Below are 22,534 nucleotides of genomic sequence, written 5' to 3'. Positions count from 1 at the left end.
CATAGTGTGGTATTCCCCTAAACGTTTTGCCTTAATGTTCTGATGTTTGGCTGAACAATTTTTTGGGCATTAGGACTCAGTGCAATTTCAGTGCAATTTCCCCTGCTAACCAGTGCTAAAGTGCGTCTGTTCTATCTTAAAGCAAGGTAAATTGGGTAACACCTAATTGGCAGATTTTATGGCACGGCACGGAGGCCAATATTATGCATATTTCTTTAATTGCCAACTCGCAACTACAAAACAATTGAAAGAACTTAGAATAGTAAACTTAACGTTTTAAAGTCTATTCCATCTTGTGTGGGGCAACCATCTTCCTTCTTTGTTGCTCCTCACAGCCAAGATAAGGCCATTAATACCAAGGTCCTGTAAACTGACTGTCACTAGCACCCATTGTGCAACTCACTGAAGTAGCACTGTAAACTTGTCTCAGGCATGCCACTGTGTTGTACTTGCTGCTCGGACAGTGTGAATGTGGTGTAGGATGTTGAGCATTATGATGCTGGGCAGCAGGAAGGCTGCTCCTGATGGGGCTCTTCATGACATCTTATCTTAATAAGTATACTTATCCATTCTACCTTGGAACCGGACATCCTTGATTGATTACAACACACTGCAGGCTTTAGTGCAGTTTTAAACTTTCATTTCAACCAGGCCAATACCTTCCTTTTTAAAACTAGGGCAGGTGCATGGTATATAAAAAGTAGGACATGTGTGCTTATGTTTTAAATGTCCTGACAATGAAAAACTCCTAAAGCCGTTTTTCACAGTTGTAAGGCCTATCTCTCCCATAGACTAACACTGGGTAATTTTATTACCCTTAACAAGCGTTAGACCAGATAGAGAAATTATGCTTACACTCAAATTAATTGTAATTAGAAATCATCTTTAACCGTGAAGTCAACTTTTCAGTCACAATTTTAAAAAAGCCACTTTTCGACGGTTGGTATTTTTATGCTCAAATCAACTGCCCCTTCCTGCCGGTTTCCTAGCTCACATGACTGTGAATGGCACTACTGTTGTGATTTGTGTACTGCTTCCAGACATGGGACCAAAGAAGAACTAGGTGTGAGGGGAGTCAGTCTTCCTGACAGGATGGCTGAGGAGGAATCGTGCCCTGCTCTGTTTACATTTCAAAGGGCCTTGCCTGCAGCACACACAGAGAAACCTGAAACCAGGACCTCTGCTTGCCTTATTCCCCCTATACTGTTTAGGAGGGGAAGAACTGACCAGAACCAGTGTTGAGGGTAAATCAGGGAATTCTCATACAAAAAGGCTGGCATCAGGTAAAAAAGGGAAATTTTCAGAACCTCTCATCAGAACACTTTTGAGGTTGTGGTAGATTCAGAAGAAAGACTTCCCGGCTGCCAGAAGGACTTCCCCTCTGTTGAAAGGACTGCCTTGCTGTCTAAAGAAGGACGATTGAACCCGCATGTATTGATCCCAGCCTACCCAGAGTGAATCCAAGGGTCAGCCGGCTGTGTGTGAGTGTAGTATTCACTTTTGAGTATCTTGTAGTAAAATAGTGGTTTATTGGTAACCTCGTCCAGCAGTAAAGCAGAGCTGTGAACACATCCTCCGCTACACCTCATCTGATCCTAACATTCTCTTACATCTAGTCATATACAGAATACAGTTAACACTCTACATTCTACACATTACTACATCTACATTCTACACATTACTACACGTTCCTTTCCTTTAATTAAAACATACCTATATCCCTCCCCCAAAAAATAAAAGACAAATAGACAAGAGAAAAAATAGATACAATTAATTCAAGTGTAACAAACATAGTCATCAAGTTTCTTAGGTTTAACAATGTTCCTCCCAAAACTACTGATTCTACCTTCATTAGCAGCAAGGTGATCAACAGAATACTGCTATATCAACATTTTCATGTTCAAGATATTCACCAGAATTATCAGAAACAACGGGAATAGAACCTTGGTCACAAGTGATATTGGAAGTGAGCCACCAATATTTCTCTGACTCATCATCAATATTGACTTCAGGGACCATTTTACAAGCATCAAGTTTTTTGACGATCACAAGTTTGCTCATATGATAAACAGATCCATCTGCTAACTGGACTGTATTTTTATTTAGTTTGATTGACTTTTTGGGCGAGCTAAACCTGCTTTTTCCTTTAGCAATTTTTTTACTGGATTTAATTCGTACCCATTGACCTTCTTGTAATGTGACATCTTTAACCCCATGCTTTTTGTTAAAATATACAATGTTTTTCTGCTGAGAAGGCATAATACGTTTTTTAATATCTGCAGCCTGCAAATCTACTTTGTTGCCCTTGTTCATCCAACCAGGGTTGACTTTTGAAAGTGGAACTCTGCCTCTCATAACACCAAAAAGGACGAAAACCAGTTGAATCGTGGACAGTAAATCTGTAACTCCACACCATTTTCATTAATTCAATTTCCAAAATATTTTTGTTATGCAAAGCTTGTTTTATGGTACCTTTAAAAACTCTATTGATTCTTTCCACAACAGCATTTCCCCTAGGATGATATAGTGTGTGAGTTTATGTTCAATACCAACATAGCTTAGGAAATTCTTCATTTCTAAAGATTTGAATTGAACACCCTTATTGGTGAGTAAAGATTTTGTAAAACCTTCTCTAAGAAAGATACTTTCTAGAAATGTGATTACTGAACGTGTGTCGACGTTTGGTTCTACCTTCAATTCCATCCATTTTGAGAACAAATCCATTAAAACAGCAATACATTTCTGCGAACCATCACTCCAAGAAACTGGACCCATAATATCCAGTGCAACGTCCTCCCAAGGTAAGTTAGGATATGCAAGTGAACTTAAAGGAGGATTTAAAGTTTTCTGTAATTTGTCTTCTGTTTCACAATCAACACAAGATCTGATAAAACGTTGAGTTTCAATATCAATCTTAGGCCACCAATACAAAGATTTATTATTGTGTTTGGTTCGGGAAATACCAGGATGTCCCTCGTGGCAGAGTGAGATTATCTTACTCCTTAATGCAGAAGGTGGAATCATTTTTTACCCTCTCACCAAGAACATCCCTTCAATACCCAATTCATTCCGTACCTCCCAAAACACTCATTTTTTATACAATCAATCCCTCCATTTTCAATCTTGTGTTTTACTGTTTCTAATACTTTATCTTTTGATTGTGCTTCCGTCCACTCTTTTTCTTGCAACCCTTTGCAGTTCTCATCGACATAAATTCCTGCAACACATACATCATTTGTGTCAATCTCTCTTAGAGGCAGAGAAATTCTGCTCAAGAAATCTGCAGTTGTGTTAATTTTTCCTGGTACATATTGCACCTTATAAATGAAATCTTGTAACCTCATAGATAGCCTGGAAATCCTAGCAGATGCTCTTGACAAACCTTCCGTGGTGAGTACTACCTCACTGCTGGCAATGTTTGTTTTTCATTTAACATAAACTGTTATGTGTATTGTAACTAACTTTTACTGTCATCAGACTTCCTTGATTTCAGCATATACCTACTTGGTTGCATGTTTACACAAATAGAGGTCTATCTGGATGCCAAATTCCCCAACTCATTCTATTTATTTTCTTTAACTTGCGCTGCCGTTCATCTCCATCTCAAAACCTCCTACTCCAGCCCATTTTTTGTTTAAATAAACGCTGCTTGCTTTCACTAAGGTCACACTTTCCATTTTTTACTATACTGCCTCTGACACTGACGCTGTCATGATGGTAACTTTACCATCCTAGAATGTGTGTATTAGCTCACTGGCATACCTCTATCCTATTTAAGTGTTGTTGTGCTCGGCAACGGTTGGGAGACCCTTGACTTTAAATCTCAGTGCAAGGGCAGAATCAATATGAGATTGCACGGGGTAACTGGAGTTGTCCTTGAAGTATTGTTCTGACAATTCACTTTTCATCTTTAGGTCTACACAGCAAGAATCCCCTTCTTCTTAAACCAGAGATTCGTGATTCTTAAATTAGGTACATTGATGGACTCTACCAGGGGGCGTGTCTATAATAATTAGAAACAATAGGAACAGCTACATGTGACACACTGATCTCTTCTTTTCTTTAAAAATCACCATTACCATTATAATTTTGACTACAGCTGAAGGATTACTTTTGTGGCATAAATAATTTTTCTGAACTCAGTGGTAAGCCAATATGCATAGGAAACGTATTCCTATTTTTATGTAGCACTGGACCTGGTGTTTACACAATCTTCGGGTGACTTGGTAATCCGTTTGGGTTTTGTGCGAATTCCTTGTCTAAAAGTTTTCTTTCTTTTACACACATTACACATGATTAGGTAGTAGTTTTCACTTATACTTTTCTATGATTTCAGGTTTCACTTGAGATCGTTTTTTCCTCGGTTTGCGTATCACCTTTGTCTTTTAGTAATAGCACTCCGTAATTTTTCTTACACTGGTATTATTTGACTTTTATTTATTTTTTATTTTTCCCTCCCATCTTTGTTTTCTCTGTTCTTTTTGGTGTTTTTGCTTTTAACTTCCAGTCTACAGTTGTGACATGTAATATGTGAAATATACTTGTAGTCTTTGTTAAAGAACTAAAAGTTTGCTCAATGTTGTATGCCATAACAGCCCAGAAGAAGCCCATGTTTGGGTGAAACGCGTTGGCTGGTTTCAACGTCAGCATGCCCTGAACAGCTGAAAATAAAAGATGAATAACTACACCAGATGCTATCATCTTGTTGAATGTCCTACACATTGTTTTGTTTTGTATTTGTTGCCTCTCATACAACTAGCTTTTGTCAAAGCTTTGTGGCCTGTTCTTACCACAAATTCCCTTCCCCACACACATTTTCTTAAAAGCTCAAGGGCCCATACGCAGGCCAGTGTCTCTCTTTCGATAACTGAATACCTTTCTTCAGTGGGAGATAATGATCTGGAGGCAAATGCAATAACACTTTCACCACCATTCTCATTAGCTTGAGTAAGGACAGCACCTAAGCCTTTTCCACTAGCATCAGTGGTAATGAAGGTTTTAACAGAAGGATTCAATCCTTCTAGGGTAGGAGATTTGGCAATAGCAGACATGATTTCAAGAAAAGAGATTTGACACAGGTTAGACCAAACAAACTTGCTCTTATTCTTAAGTAGAGTACGCACTTCATGTGTCTTTTCAAAAAACTTCTCTACAAATTTAGAGTAATACTCCACTAGGCCTAAAAAAGAGTGAAGTTCATCTTTATTCTGAGGCGGTGGAGCTTTGAGAATAGCCTCAATCACATTTTTTTTAGGCTTAATACCATCACAACCAATTTCATGTCCTACGTAAGTAACATTGGTCTCTGCAAACCTACATTTGCTGATTTCACATGTTAAACCCTTCTTGTCAAGTACCTGCAGAACCATTCTTAAAATGTCATTGTGATATTTTTTTGTTTTCCCCATAATTAGGATATCATCTTGGAAAAATATTACCTTACGGATGTCACCAAACAACTGTGTCATGAGTCTTTGAAAGACACCTGCCGCTGATGCCAATCCAAATGGCATGCGGCGGAATTGGTAACATTCAAATGGTGTACAAAAAGCAGCCAGCTGTTTGCACTCAGGGTCAAGCGATATTTGATGATATCCTGAAGATAGGTCTAGTGTGGAGAACTACTTCGCATCTCTTGTCAGGGACAGCATTTCATCAATGCGGGGCAATGGAAATTGGCCCACTATAATGTTGTTGTTCAATCCTCTTAAATCAACATACAAACGGACCTTGCCATTGGACCATCTGGCAACGACCAATTGAGAGATCTATTCAGAGGATTCAACAGGTTCTATTATATGAACATTGATTAATTTATCTAATTCAAGCTTTACATCATCTCTCACAATGAGTGGAATATTCTGTGCTACGTGAATTTTAGGAACTGCATTACTTTTCAATCTGATGGAATGTGAAAACCCTTTCAATTTGCCAATTTTCCCATGTAAAACATTAGGAAATTCATTAACACCCATCTCTTAGTGTCTTCTGCTTCACATGTTACTAACACCTGTTCTGATCTATGAGGGTAAAAAATTATATTTAGTTTACGTTGGTCCTTCCACCCGAGTACATATGGTCCATCCATGGCTACATACAATTTACATAGAGTATGCCTACCCTTAATCCTAAAAAACAGTTGTCTAAATCCAATGATAGCAATTTTTTCACCAGTATAGCTTTCAGGATTGATATCAGAGTTTTCTAAATGACATCCAATGACAGAACTAAAGTATTGCAACCAAATATTTTCTGCAATAATCATATACAGTGAACCTGAGTCCGCTGCCACTTGTAATGCAACACCACCAAACGGAACCCAGCATAAAGGCTTGCTATCTCCTTCTCCTGAGATTTTTAAAACTACTCTTTTTTTAGAGTCATACTTACTACTGTTTTCACTATCACTATCATCCGATGAACATTCTTCAATATCACCATCTCTTACGCAACGTTCTGACAATTCGGCTTTTTTGACAATAGCTATGAAGTCTTTCAAACATGACTCCCCTTCCACCCACAATCTGTCTAGAATGGCTTTGTTTTTTGCATACATAACTATTTGGTCTCCGATAAGCTCATCATGTAAAGTACTAAATTTACAAGTTATAGATAACTTCCTTAAAGCTGATACATAATCTTCAATGGATTCATGCTTCTCTTGCTTCCTCTGAAAGAAAGCATGATGCATGATGCCAAAGCAAACTGCAAGAGAAAAGTGTTTGTCTAAGTCTAGTAATGCAGCTCTAAATACACATGATCTGTCACAGGATCTGTCACGTTTTTTTAACTGACAGAAAATGCAGAGTCCTTCTGGACCAAGACAGTACATCAAAATTCTCTTTTTCCTTTCTGGAATGTGTGATCCACTGCAAACTTCAAGATTAGCAATATAGTTTACAAAGTACTCTTTCCATTCATTCCATTGAATGATGGGCTCTTCAGGAGATGACAAGAATTCTTTAAGAGTGTTGAGATGTAAAACAGAATCACCACGTGGGAGCACTTCGCTTTGTGGAGGAGCTTCCGTAGACATAGTTGCAGTTGAATCAATAACATTGTAAAAAGATGTACTTACTGTTCTGAAATTCTCTGAAATAAGTGATCCGGTGCACTAATTATGTGAAAATCATGCAAAGAAATTCACCAGAGCGCTTCGAAGATCTGATCTGATGTGTTACTGAAATTCAAGATGGCATCGCGTAAAGGTTACGACCTTCGTGATGACGTTGACGCGCACTCTTGACCAAGTGTGCGTCAAAGAGGAGAGAACGTCTTGAAGAAAAACTCACGGAAAATGCAGCTCGAGCTTCCAGAACGCTCGTCTTTAAACAAATACAACTCCTCGCAGTGACGGTTGAACGTTGCAGCAACAGGCAAGCAAATACTTGGAATAGATTTTCTTTTAAGAAATTATTTTCGCTTACCGGAAAACGTAGTTTGTTGCTGATAAAATGTTCGAACACTTTCCCAAACGCTGGATAGATCGTAGTTGGTTGGCAATCAAACTGTGACCTCCAATTTTCCAAAGTGTCGAAAATAACGTGGATTCGTACGAGGTTACCTTCCTCTCATCTTCATATTCTGTAGTAATCACTCTGGAGTAATCTTATAGTAAAATAGTAGTTTATTGGTAACCTTGTCCAGCATAAGGTAGATCTGTGAACACATCCTCTGCTACACCTTATCTGATCCTAACATTCTCTCACATCTAGTCGAATACAGAATGCAGTTAACACTCTACATTCTAGACATTACTACATCTACATTCTACACATTACTATAGTGAGCCACAGGGACACAGCAAACATCCAGAGGCCTCCCTGCAACTGTCCAACTTCCCAGCTTACCAGCACCTACTAGACCTGCCTGGACCTGCCAGAACCTTGCTGCTAGCCTCTGCTGCAGGGAGTCATCATCCCCAAGAGGTGCACCCCAGGCCCTAGACCTTTGATGGGCATCAGTGTGAACTCCTTCTCAAGAAAAGGTGAAAATCTTGAAGTTTTGACTCTGCAACGCAAAGTGACCTCTTCGTACCAAGAATCAACCAACCGTCACGAAGCATCCTTCTTGCAGTCCCCTCCAACGCTTATGTAACTCTTAGTGCCAGACTTGAGAAGGTAACTCTTCAGCAGGACTAACCTGGTCCCTGTATCTGAAGCATGCTCATAGCGGTCAGCATGCCTTGTGACTTTCCCAGGGTCTAGCATGACCACATAATCGTGAGTAGGGCTTTGTGCTCCTTGCCATTATTTTTACCTACAACATTAAAAAAAAATTCTCTGGTTCTAATTATTGAATTTTTGTAGTTTGGATATCATTTTATTTATAAACATTTACTCTATTTTTCTAAATTGGTTTGGTATTTTTCTTGTCTTGTATTTTCACTTTATTACTGTTCGTATGCTGCATAAATACTTCACAATTTGCCTCTAAGTTAAGCCTGACTGCTTTGTTCCAAGAGGGTTAAGCATAGGTTAAGTTAGTGACTTTTGTGGTCCACCCTGACAAGGATAGTGGTTGTTGCTTGAGGGGGGCTTCTACCCCTCTCAACCAACTCAGTTTCGTACAGAGTCCCTGTTAGGCAGGGGAGTAATTCAAGTGTTCTTGCAGGTGGTACCAACAATACAGGGGTGTTACATTAAGTGCAGAGCTACCCATTGGCACTATGAACTTCAGTATCATGATATGTTCCTATCAGGCACATGCATCAATATTGCATTTTGCGATTCCTTAATTGCGAAAAATAAGGAATCGCAATTAAGGAATTGCAAAATGCAATGCATCAAGAAATCTCTAAATAAATTGCGATTTCTTGATATTCCTTAATTGTGACACGCAAATTGCGAGTCACAATTAAGGAATACCTCCCCATTCATTCCTATGGGCCTGGAGGGCCATAGGAATGAATGGGAAGACATTCTCAATTTGCGATTCGCAATTTGCGAATTGCAAATTTAGAATGCGATTTCAAGGGTGCAGGGGTGTCCAAAGGACACCCTGTTGCACCCCTGAAATCAATCTGTGCACATATGTTGTGCACACACATGCCCTAAGGGAGAGGAACCAGAAGGGACCTGGGGGAGATAGGCACAATGGCACACATGCACAATTAAGCACAGCACCACTGCAGACAAACCATGCCCAAGAGGAACAACACCAACCAAGAGCCCAAGTCACACAACCCGGCAACATCACACCACTGAACAAGCACAGAAGTGAAAACCACACAGCCTGAAAGGGAGAAGGGTGAGAGAAATCTGAGCTGAAGGGACATCTCACACACAATGCAGCAGACACACATAGGAAGCAGAGCACAACAACCTCGAACACAATGTGGCACAAACACCAACATTTGCACAACCAAACACAGGACACAAGTGCACCCGCCTGGTGCTGGTAAACATCCATATGCATCTGGCTAAGCACGCCACAGGGACATGACAATGCACAAGTACAAACCCACAGTCCTGATGGGGTAGCAGTGCACGAATGGCAGGGAGCCAGAGAGTCTGTGACACACAAATTGGCATACAAATCAAGACACAACACAGTCTGGCTCGGTTTTCCTCTATTGTGCTTCACTGTTGCTTTCTGTTTGGATTGTCTCTTTTTTTCAGGCTTCTGTTGTGCTTCTTCCCGTCGGCCGTGTGTGTTGTGGGCCTGGCGGTGCTTATCCCTGCTTTCCTCATCGTGAATGGGATCTTCGCATTTGTTTTGTGTTGTGGTTTGTGTTTTTATCTCCGTCAAGGTGGTTGCATCACAGACATTGACCGCGGTTTAGGCAGACTATCTCATGCTACCGCCTTGTTGTGAATTCCACATTGAAACTGGGTTATTTTCCCGTGATCGGCTACGATGTGTAAAGGTGCATTAGCTTTTTTGGTGATGTTTAGCACACGTTCCTGTGAATATACCCTTTGTCTTGCTCCAAATTACCTGCCACTGGCACATCATGAGCCAGACCCAGTAGGCAGGTCCTAAAGTGCTGGGGTACCACCGACACACGTTGCACCAGGCTCAGGTACCTTAGGCTCACTATACAGGAGATCATTCTCCCAGTAGATCAGGTGATGCCCAAAGGCGACACCAGCCTGCCAACGAAGACCCACAAAGTAGGGCACACTTTCTGCTCCTTGCAGAACTCTTCCCTGGATAGTCCTCCTTCTTGCTGACAGTTGGTAAGTTCAGTCAGGATCCCCAGTTCAGCCACATCTTACCCTGTAAGTACTAGGGCTTCCCCCTCTGGTTCCGCCTCCTCCCAGACAGTGGAAATTTCAGTTGCGGGTTTCCCATGCCCGTTGCTCTTCCTATTTTTGGCAGACACCTAGGCCATTGTTCCAGGCTCCAGGTCCTTCTGATCACCCTCACGGTCTGCCATGAACACTGTGGTCAGGCACACCCACTCTGGCTACTTCATCATCTCCAAGGGTGACCCGAGTGCCACTTCCTTCCAGATGGTGTCCTCCAAGTGACAATCAACAAGCTTGAACAGACTCACGGCTACCTTCAGCAGACCTGAGACCCCCGACTCAAATGGAATCAGAGCCACAGGGTAGTGGCGCTCACAGTTGTCAGCCGCAACAACTTGGTGGAACATGTTACGGACTACCTGCTCTGAAGACAACAGATGGCACCTGAATGTAGACATGCTGGCTCCTGTGTCTCTCAGAGTTTCCACCCTCAGCCCATTGATGAATATCCATTGACTGTACTTTCTAGAATTGTTAGGCATATGGGTTCTCTGTACCATTTCTCCATCACCCAGGGACACTAGGTTTACCTGTACACTCTCCCAGGCACTATCTAGAGCCATCTCCCCCCTAGGGCTACACTGGCCAACCCCAGTGACTGCCCACCGGTGGGTGACTGTGCCTGCATGGGACACTTAAAATCCCCCTTGAGGTGCCCTTCCTGCTGGCACTCATAGCACTTCACAGGAGCCTTCCCTCAGGCTTTCTAGCAGGGAACGATTTCTGCTTCTCAGCAGTGGGATGGGAACCCTGACCATTAGAACTATTTTGGGGTCCTTTAGAGAACTCCTTGCTCTTTTTGCCCCCCACATTTTTCTGTTGGGGACCCTGCCCAATCTTGGGGTGATCCCCCCAGATACCTTCCTGTGGACCTTGGTGGGGACCCAGTGGTCTGCCTTCTAAGCAAGCTCTCTGGGTCACTGAGCTTACTATCAGAAAGGTACTGGCACAGATCTGGAAAACAAAGACTGAGCAAATGCTCTGTTGTGAACAAATTATACTGACCCAGATAATCTTTTCACCTCACTGCCCTTCACCCTACCATCCATTGCCTTGCAGAAAGAATCCACACAATCCACCCAGGGCTGTTGAGAAATCTCCCCCAGGTCCCTTCTGGTTCCTCTCCCTATTGCTGTTGTGTCTGTTTTGGGCAGTTTCCAGTCCTCGATTCCTGCCACCGTCTCCAAACTTATGTGGTGGACAACTTTTCCACCATATCATCCAGCTCCTGGTGTGGCCCTGGCTTCCCACCTCCGGTGTGCATTGCTGCCTTCTTGTTATAGGAAAATTTCTGATTGTTTGTGTGTTTCCCATCATTCCGGATGTTCTGGTTTTCTTCCATTGTCCACCTCCACTCTCAGGCTGCATTCATCTTGTCCAAGATGGCCTGCCATGTACAATGTTTTGTTGCCAATGGGGCTTGTGGGGTTGTATGCTGGCTCGGTTTTCCTCTATTGTGCTTCACTGTTGTTTTCTGTTTGGATTGTCTCTTTTTTTCAGGCTTTTGTTGTGCTTCTTCCCGTCGGCCGTGTGTGTGTGGGCCTGGCGGTGCTTATCCCTGCTTTCCTCATCGTGAATGGGATCTTTCTGTTGGGGACCCTGCACAATCTTGGGGTGATCCCCCCAGATACCTTCCTGTGGACCTTGGTGGGGACCCAGTGGTCTGCCTTCTAAGCAAGCTCTCTGGGTCACTGAGCTTACTATCAGAAAGGTACTGGCACAGATCTGGAAAACAAAGACTGACCAAATGCTCTGTGGTGAACAAATTATACTGACCCAGATCATCTTTTCACCTCACTGCCCTTCACCCTACCATCCATTGCCTTGCAGAAAGAATCCACACAATCCACCCAGGTCTGTTGAGAAATCTTCTGACTATCCCTAAATTTCTGTCTGTAGTTCTCTGGGCTCAGACCAAACTTTCTGATTAGGGCTTCCTTCTTGGGAGGATACCTCATCCTGTCACTCCCTTCAAGGGCCAGTAGAGAGTCCCTCACTTTACTAGGGATATACCGCCACAAAGCTCCCTAATTTGCCTCAGGAACCTTGTGCAATTGCAGGACAATTTCATAGGCCTCAAACCATCTTTCTATATCGTTTCCCCCCACAAAATCAGAAACCGGTCCTCGGAAGCTTGTTTCCGGTCCAGGGAAGGCATGGCTTGGCAATTCGGGCTGGACTGTTCCCATGAGGCACAGGGTCAGACTGATTTGCATATGGCCATGTCTGAACTGGGGTGGCAGAGTGGGCTAAAGAATGGTGATGGATTAAACCCAGATCTGTTGACTGGGTGTGAGGGTTTGATTGGTTCAGATGCTCCGTTCATCACCACCCCCTTTTGTACCACTTTGCTTGCCATAAGTTGGCTAGGTATGCTCAGACGTGAGACCCTTGCTCACTTTGCCACTGGATTCAAGCAAGCCTGGCTGAAGACGGCTGAAATGCCAGAAACCGGTCCTCGGAAGCTTGTTTCCGGTCCAGGGAAGGCATGGCTTGGCAGTTTGGGCTGGACTGTTCCCATGCGGCACAGGGTCAGACTGATTTGCATATGGCCATGTCTGAACTGGGGTGGCAGAGTGGGCTAAAGAACGGTGATGGATTAAACCCAGATCTGTTGACTGGGTGTGAGTGTTTGATTGGTTCAGATGCTCCGTCCATCGCCACCTCCTTTTGTACCACTTTGTTCACCATAAGTTGGCAGGGTATGCTCAGAAGTGAGTCCTTTGCTCACTTTGCCACTGGATTCAAGCAAGCCGGGCTGAAGACGGCTGAAATGCCAGAAACCGGTCCTCGGAAGCTTGTTTCCGGTCCAGGGAAGGCATGGCTTGGCAGTTCGGGCTGGACTGTTCCCATGAGGCACAGGGTCAGACTGATTTGCATATGGCCATGTCTGAACTGGGGTGGCAGAGTGGGCCAAAGAACGGTGATGGATTAAACCCAGATCTGTTGACTGGGTGTGAGTGTTTGATTGGTTCAGATGCTCCGTCCATCGCCACCTCCTTTTGTACCACTTTGTTCACCATAAGTTGGCAGGGTATGCTCAGAAGTGAGTCCTTTGCTCACTTTGCCACTGGATTCAAGCAAGCCGGGCTGAAGACGGCTGAAATGCCAGAAACCGGTCCTCGGAAGCTTGTTTCCGGTCCAGAGAAGGCATGGCTTGGCAGTTCGGGCTGGACTGTTCCCATGAGGCACAGGGTCAGACTGATTTGCATATGGCCATGTCTGAACTGGGGTGGCAGAGTGGGCTAAAGAACGGTGATGGATTAAACCCAGATCTGTTGACTGGGTGTGAGTGTTTGATTGGTTCAGATGCTCCGTCCATAACCACCCCCTTTTGTACCACTTTGTTCGCCATAAGTTGGCAGGGTATGCTCAGACGTGAGTCCCTTGCTCACTTTGCCACTGGATTCAAGCAAGCCGGGCTGAAGACGGCGGAAATGCCCGAAACCGGTCCTCGGAAGCTTGTTTCCGGTCCAGAGAAGGCATGGCTTGGCAGTTCGGGCTGGACTGTTCCCATGAGGCAGAGGGTCAGACTGATTTGCATATGGCCATGTCTGAACTGGGGTGGCAGAGTGGTCTAAAGAACGGTGATGGATTAAACCCAGATCTGTTGACTGGGTGTGAGTGTTTGATTAGTTCAGATGCTCCGTCCATCACCACCCCCTTTTGTACCACTATGAACACTGTAGTCAGGCACAACCACTCAGGCTACTTCATCATCTTCAAGTGTGACCCAAGTGCCACTTCCTTCCAGATGGTGTGCTCCAGGTGACAAGCTTGGACAGACTCCCAGCTACCTTCAGCAGACCTAAGACCCCCAACTCAAATGGAATCAGAGCCACAGGGTAGTGGCTCTCACAGTTGTCATCCGCAACAACTTGGTGGAACATGTTAAGGACTACCTGCTCTGAAGACAACAGATGACACCTGAATGTAGAAATGCTGGCTCCTGTGTCTCTCAGAGTTTCCACCCTCAGCCCATAGATGAATATCCATTGACTGTACTTTCTAGAATTGTTAGGCATATGGGTTCTCTGTACCATTTCTCCATCACCCAGGGACACTAGGTTTAACTGTACACTCTCCCAGGCACTATCTAGAGCCATCTCCCCCCGAGGCCTACACTGGCCAACCCCAGTGACTGCCCACCGGTGGGTGACTGTGCCTGCATGGGACACTTAAAATCCCCTTTGTAGTGGCCTTCCTGCTGGCACTCATAGCACTTCACAGGAGCCTTCCCTCAGGCTTACTAGCAGGGAACAATTTCTGCTTCTGAGCAGTGGGATGGAAACCTGACCATCAGAACTATTTTGGGGTCCTTTAGAGAACTCCTTGCTCTTTTTGCCCCCCACATTTTTCTGTTGGGGACCCTGCCCACTCTTGGGGTGATCCCCCCAGATACCTTCCTGTGGATCCTGGTGGGGACCCAGTGGTCTGCCTTCTAAGCAAGCTCTCTGGGTCACTGAGCTTACTATCAGAAAGGTACTGGCACAGATCTGGAAAACAAAGACTGAGCAAATGCTCTGTTTTCACCTCACTGCCCTTCACCCTACCATCCATTGCCTTGCAGAAAGAATCCACACAATCCACCCAGGTCTGTTGAGAAATCTTCTGACTATCCCTAAATTTCTGTCTGTAGTTCTCTGGGCTCAGACCAAACTTTCTGATTAGGGCTTCCTTCTTGGGGGGATACCTCATCCTGTCACTCCCTTCAAGGGCCAGTAGAGAGTCCCTCACTTCACTAGGGATATGCCTGCACAAAGCTCCCTAATTTGCCTCAGGAACCTTGTGCACTTGCAGGACAATTTCATAGGCCTCAAACCATCTTTCTATATCGTTTCCCACCACAAAATCACACACCAGACCTGTGGATGTATGAGCCCTCCTCCCAGAGGGCCTGGAAAAAAAGCTGCCACCATCACTGCTGGACGCCACCTGCCAGCTTTGATGTCCAGCTCTCTCAGGCTCAGTTCCAGCACCAACATAATCTTTTTCTGCTCAATAGCCCATCTCTTTTGGCTCTCCTCAATCTCCGTGGCAAGCATTTTCACCTCTCAGGCCTCCTCCATCTAAAATGTGAGCTTAGCTGGCTCCAATTCATACTTTTTCTCCTCTCGCCGGTCCTCCAGCTCCTCCTGGGACAGGCCTTTGGATGATACACTGCTTCCTGATCTGGAAGGGACTCTCATTTCTGGAAGTAAGCTGCCCTCCTCCTCCACCATAGATAACAAAGCAAGGCCTTCTCTTACACCCTGGTCCTACTCATCCTCCTCCTCTTCACCCTCCTCTGGGGTTCCATCAAACACAGTGTGGGCTTCAGACCAGGCTCTCTATGCCTTTTGTAGCTCCACCTTCTTGGTGGAGCTCTTTACAGGAAACCCAAACTCCATGCAGAAGTCCTTGAGCTGGCCACAGTGTAACCCTCAAGTCCGGCCAGCTCAAACTCCATTCTTGCAGATGCAGACATAGAGCCACCAATCAGAGACATGCTTTAGAGTAAAAAGCAAAAATGCCAATCAGAGAGAAATGAAAACAAATGCAATGAGGATCAGAAACAATTTTTTTTTTTAGAGTTCTATATAGAGCTAAGTAGACCCTAAGATATCGGGTATCAGAGGGCTTTATATCAGTTTTGTTACATATGCATACACTCACTATTTTGTTAGGCATGGGAAGATTAAGTGATTTGCCCAGAATTACAGGATGTTGAGTGTCCTTGCTGAGACTTGAACCTGGGGCCCCAGTTTCGAGGTTGACCACTCTTGCCGTAATGCTACATCCTCTCCCCCACAAATTGGTCTAGATGTGGATAGTAGTGTACACCAAGTTACTTTAATGTGCTGCACAAACACAAGTCCTATCCTCACCAGTGATCACCAATGTTAGAAATATGGGGGCATATAATCAAGAATGGCGTTAAAATTATCGCCGCTTTAGCGGCAGGAAACTACAGCTAAAGCGGCAATAATCGGCTTGATAATATGCCCTTGTGAATTTTCATAGAAGCCCATTGTTAGACCTGTCAGCCCTTTGGGTGGTTCCTCCTTTTATTTATTTATTTTTGTCCCCTTTTTACCCCTCAAACCTTTCATTTTTAATGTCCACTGGAACTTTTTGGTGTTGTCCTAGGGGGTCAGGTGCTCCTTGACCCTATAGTCCACATAGGCCTAGAAATCCCTCCTTTTCTGAGGGAGAATTTAGTTTCACAAAATGGAGGCCAGTAACTGCCATAACGGACACTGAAGGAGAGGGGCCCATAGGATAGCATAGGGATGCTCTAGAACCTTCTAGCTGGTTCTAGTAGCCTGAGGCCTCCCTATATATAAGGCCAGTGTTTGGGCGGACATTTTGTATTGACCAGAGTGTTGAGGAGTGAGGCAGTGGATTGGGGAGGTAGGCGCACTGGAAGAGGTTAGATTGTCCCATAAGTCAGCCTCTTCTTTGAGGACGTCTCCCCCTAGCCATTGACCAAGCCCTGTCACTAGGCTATGGACATTAGTGGCCAGGACTTCTGAAGAGATCCCTGTGGGAAGCGACTTTAGAACACCCCCCCTTCCCTCTATGGAGAGCAGTCGTTCGTCGGCAGAGAGCAGCTGAGGCGACAGAGACTGTTCCACGGAAACCTCCTCACCCTCTCTCTAGTGTAAGGGAAACTTTACCTGGTGGACACGGTCCCCGACTGTCCCTCCATCGTGTGCCTGGCTTGTAGGCGCGGGCCCTCGGCGGGGAGATCTAGCTGATAAAGACCTGGTTCCCGACACTAACGCGGTGATTTGGAAGGAGCGGTAGTGAAGGGGCGGGAACCAGACCAGCCCCCTCCGCTCCCTTCCTTTCCGTCAAGTCAGGAGAGGGTGGGTCACGGACCCCGTAGCATCATCAAGGCGGCCTCAGAGAAGCTGCGTCAGAGCCGAACCTTGAGGCAGTGACCGGTAAAGGCGGCACAGTAGACCATCTGTCCGGGAGGAAGTCACAAGAGCCCGGTAAGACGGTCGCAGTGCGCGGGACCACCCCCCCCTTGTGGAACCGAGGAGGGTCCCGCTTCTGTACTTGACTGTGCGCTGAATGAAGGGGGGAAGGAAAGGAGGAGTGTTGCCCTGACACCGGGCCATTAGAAGGTGCTGGCAGCCCGGAGGAAGTCGGGCGATTGGGTCCAATTGAGATGCTAACCTTGTACTTAATCCCTGTGAGCTTGGGAAAGCTAAGCCATCCAGCAGTATCGAGTGAACGGGAGGGAGACCCAAAGGGAAATTCCGAGTCCTGAAAAACTGAAACGGAAGGGCAGAAGAAGGAGTCTGAACCCCTTAGGGTGCAGTCGATCATTTGTACTTCTTCAGTTCAGAGGAAGAGGAGGGGTAGAACCAGTGTGAACTGTAAAGCCTAACTGTGGGACTATTGGAATTAGGGTGCCTTCTTTTACAGGTTGGAGTCGAGTTAGACCACTCAGGGTGGTTGGTGTTGGAAGTCCCTAATTTGATATAAAAAGACCCTAATTGATTGAAAGGATTTGGATGTGCTAAGTGAAACCCTGTATTGAAAAACTCTGCCAAAGTGGCAATGTAACTATGAAGGTGCTAAAATGTACATGTAGGAAAAAAGTTATGATACTGTGATAAATGCGTATCTGTAACTGATAAGCTAACTGAAGGGAAGATAAAGCTTTTCTACTTTTATAAATTACGGTGTAGTGTCAGTATTTTTGATGGATGAATGAGTTTTTGCATGAAATGTATTAGAATAAATGTTTTCCATCATTGAAAGAATCATTGTAGATTTTTTATTCTGTATTGATTTGTTATTATACATGTTTTTAATTGCACTAAGAATTGTATTAAGAATTGCATCCATCTCTATATTGTTACCATGAATAGAATAAGAAATGACGAGTACTAATTTACGTGTCGCTATATTTTATAAGTAGATTTCCTTTGGTTCACTGTATACTGAATGTTATTTGTCACATCAACACTGAGGAACACAGAAAGGAACACTTTTGTTACTACTTTGCCATTTCCAGTCCTTTCTGATTTACCTGAGTAACTCTCTTTCTTTGGAGAATGCCCTTTGCTCCGGAGTTCTGATTTGGTGGTGTCAGGGGTCCAGTACTTATACTCAAATGTGCCTTTGAAGTGGGGAGACATCAAGAAGTCCTTTGAAGATCACAAGCTTTATGCCTTGCCTGTCCTGGCTCCAGACTCACAACAGGAGGGTATGCAGCTCTTTGTGTGGGGACAGGCACAGCCCACTTCAGGTGCAAGTGTCAACTCCTCCCTCCCAATCTACTTCAGGAAGGCCCTTCAGCCTGGTGATGGGCCATCAGGCTGCAAGTGTCACAACTCAGCTTTCTTTGTGTGACTATCTAGAGGGAATGTGCAAAGCCCAGCTGTCACCGAACTCAGCCGTGTATTCAGAGACAGGCACAGGATGATTAAAGTAAGAAAACTCAAACTTCCTAAACATGGCATTTTCAGTCTTTCAACATAAAAACCAACTTCATCATAAGTTGTGTTTTTAAATTATTGTGAGTCCAGTGACATCCAACTCCAAATCTCTATCTGCTTCTAATGAGAAATGACACTTTAATACTGTTTTAAGGCAATCCTCATTTTAACCTATGGGAAAGATAGGCCTTGTAATATTGAAATAGGAATTTAGCAGTTGTTCACTACCAGGACATGTAATACTCAAAAGTATATGTCCTACCTTTTGAATACACCACACCCTGTCCTTGGGGCTGCCTGGGGCCTACCTTAGGGGTGACTTCTATGCAATACAAGGGGAGGTTTGGAACTGGTAGGTTAAAATACCACGTCGAAATGAGAGTTGAAAACTGCACACAAGCTTGCAATGGCAGGCCTGAGCCATGTTTGACAGGGCCACTGAATGGGTGGCACAATCATAGCTTTTAATTTACAGGTCCTGGACACATATAGTGCACTTACAAATAAATCAAATATGCAAATTGTGGATATGCCAATGTACCATGTTTCATGTACAGCGCATAGGCACTTTGGCACAGGTTACCAGTTGTAAAGTGCCCTTAATCCTAAAGCTAGCAAAAATAAAGTCAGCAAAACAGGAGGTCAGGAGGCAAAAGGTATGGGGAAACCATGCCAAGGATGCCAGGTCTAACAAAGCTCCCCTTTACTTTAAAAATGACACCCCACTACAATACCGCCAAGAGACAGGACGCCATGAGAGGACGAAGTCGAATATCTTCTTTGCAGTCTTAGAGACAGATTTGCTAGTTTCTCACACAGCCAGTGCAGCAGCTGCAAGTGCTGCGCTGCGAGAGAAGGAGAGAGCAGGAGAGCACCATATTTTCAGAAATATGGCAATCTCTTCCCCTTTCCATAACACAGGCGCACAAGTATGCAGCTTGGTGCCATATACACACCTTTGCACCACAATGCAAGGGTGCCTCTGTGAGTCTAGCACAGGTTTTATAAAGGAAGGGAGCCCTTTTCAGTTCAAAATACCATACTTAGACTAACTTTAAGCATTCTCCAAATTTGTGGTGTGCTGTACAGTGCAGCACACATGCAAAGTCAGAAAATAAAGGGGAAACACGAATTTCTCCTTCATAGCGCCTATGTGAAATGGCTGGTATTTTCTGATGCTAAACATTCTCTTCTTTTATAGGTAATGGGATTTAGCATCAGAACCCTTGGGTGCTTGCATAGGAATGCCCATGCACCACCCATGGTACGCCCCCTTGATGCTAAGTATTGCAAAGCAGCTCTATGGGCTGCTTTGCATTACTTTCAAGTGATTTTGCAGCATAAAACTGGTTTTACGCTGGGAAGTAAATTGGTAAGTAAAGATTTTGCTTTTTTTGTGTCACTTCTGTGATGCAAACACAGCGTTAAGTTTTAGTAAATAGAGTCCCAAGTGTCAAATGGTGAGCTATCAAGCACATTTTTATTTTTGGCTATTGTAAAGTTCAGCATGACACTGACACCAGCCTCAAAGCACCTAGAGGTGCTTTAGGAGAACACTGAAGGCACACAGAAAGGGCCTATTGGGAAGCAGGCAAATCATTTTCTGGTACATGGGTGAATCGTCATGCTTAAGGCAGGCAGGCAGGCAATGGTGGACAAAACCTTCCCAGAAGTGGATGACCAACTGCCTTAAAGTGTTAAATAAAATAGATAGGTGATCTAACAAATGCTGACAGATATAATGAGCAGCAAAATCTTCTGTGAATCAGGAATTTATAACACAGCTATCTATATGTTCTAACTTATTAAAATGTCTAAAAATTAACACAGCTTACAATTCTGCCACATACTTACTCTAACACATGCTGCTTCCGCTGCCTTCAAAGTCCTTAGAATCGTGTGGATCAGGTTCTCTGCATTCTTCACCAGTACCTCATCAGTTGAATTTTCACTTGATGTTGCTGCTTTTACACTGTGCAGGTTTGAGAACAGTGCATTGGTAAGTGATTTATGTAAAGTTAAAGGCACACAGTGTGTAATATACCTCACATATTCTAAATATGGGTTCAACATTCAAACACAACAATGAATGAAACAGAAGTAGAATTTCTTTTATGTTAAAAGACTAGGATATAATATAGAAACAATGGGGCAGATTTACAAGAAACTGACGCATCTGTACAGATGCGTCAGTTTCACTGCACCTGCGTGATAAACCCTTGCGCCACCATAGATGTCCGCCGTATTTACAATACAGCACACTATGGCGCAAGGATTGACAGATACGTCGGTAATTCTGACGCATCTGTTGGCGGAAAAGTCACGCATTGCTGGAGTTGTATCGCAAGCACAACGCAACTCAAGCAATGCTTGTTGCGGCCTATTCCCACTACACTGCATCAGTACTTACACCTGCTTCAAGCAGGCGTAAGGTTTTGACGCAGTGTTGTCCTAAAAGTCACGCGGTGAAATCTTCTAGATTTCACTTCGTCACTTTTACAAGGCTTTCCTGCTTGGGAACGCCTACCCTGCATGCATTATACATGACGCAGGTATAATGTAACGCAGGGCTTCACAACGTGACGCATATCCCTAGATGCGTCACTTTGTGAATTTGCCGCATTTTTTACGCCACCGTTGTTTCACAAAAGTGACGCAACAGCAGCGCAAAACTGACGCAAGGGGCTTGTAAATCTGCTCAAAAATTGTGCAAGAATCTAGGTTATACTGAAGAGAATGTTTTGTTAAATGCTGACTAGCAAATATGGTGCTACGGTTGCTGAATGGCGCTGAAAGGCTTTATATATGCATTTACATAGTTTGAAATGAGGCTTTCCATCTGTAACATTCTTTACGTGTACCAGTGTGTAAGTATCTATGACCTATAAACCTCACATTACTGCCGTCTCACAATTTTTATGTCTGGTTTGATAGTATAACTGCCTTCAACACAATAATCATAGACTAAGCTTTCACATAACATAACATGTTTAAGTTTAAGTTTATTATGAATAGTTAATTAAAACCAGTGCAAAACATGTTACAAGACAATAGAAAAAGTTTTAAAATATCGTAAAAATTGGATCATTGTAATCATCATTAAAAACATGCTCTAAAGGACCCAGTCTGATTGTCCAGGAGCGTTTGTCTTGAGGCGGGGCAGCGTGTTCCGTTGAGACCTGTTGACCACCTATTTGTTGCCTATGTCAATGATCGAAAGTTTTTTTGACAGTTTTTGCTCGATCATCGCAAGGAACTTTACATATCTGCAGTTCAGTGTCGTATTCGAAGGGTTCAGGCAGGCGAGCACCGCTTGCCTTCTGGTGCGAATCCCTAGCTGCTTAAACTGGTCCTTTAAGAGCTGGTGGCGGGCTGGTCGTAGCTCTTCGCAAAGACAGGTCATGTGAAGTATGTCGCCCTTATCTATGTTGCAAAACGGACAAACTTCTTGGCCGTTGCTCCTGAGCCATGGTGGAAGATGCTCTCTGCTGGGCAAAACCCCTAGTCTGTGTTTCAAGAACTTCAGTTTTGTGGTCTTAGGGTAGCCCTGGTCCAAAGCCATTTAGTGGGTCCCCCTTGTTTTTTACAAAACTTAGGGTAGCCCTGGCTGAAGTATGATTGTGGTGTCAACGATTTGTACGAATTTAATATCATCCATGCATGGTTTCTTTTGGCGAATGTAGCCTTATCCTCTAGCAAGGATAGAGTTTTGACAGTTTTCCAGACTAGTTTTTTGAATGGGTTATGCCCAAGTTGCATGTCCCAAATCGCAGTTAGATTGGTGGCCCCCAGGGCTACCTTGAGGTAGGATCTTGCCTGAGATATGTCCCTGCTTTGAATGTC

The 22,534-nt window shown here is 44.0% G+C and overlaps 1 protein-coding gene across 1 annotated transcript in view; it reads right to left on the bottom strand.

Annotated features, from left to right (window-relative positions):
- The window catches only part of LOC144762684 (uncharacterized), a 955,001-nt gene that overhangs the window by 71,153 nt on the left and 861,314 nt on the right, over positions 1-22,534 (bottom strand). Inside the window, exon 8 of the mRNA XM_078647927.1 lies at positions 20,546-20,663. Coding sequence (XP_078504053.1) covers positions 20,546-20,663 — 118 coding nt within the window. The remainder of the gene's footprint in view (positions 1-20,545; positions 20,664-22,534) is intronic.

Source organism: Lissotriton helveticus, chromosome 6 (genome assembly GCF_964261635.1).
Source record: "Lissotriton helveticus chromosome 6, aLisHel1.1, whole genome shotgun sequence".
NCBI classification, from domain to species: domain Eukaryota; kingdom Metazoa; phylum Chordata; class Amphibia; order Caudata; family Salamandridae; genus Lissotriton; species Lissotriton helveticus.
The sequence above is the reverse complement of the archived record's forward strand: the minus strand, read 5'-3'. Positions and strand labels throughout refer to the sequence as shown.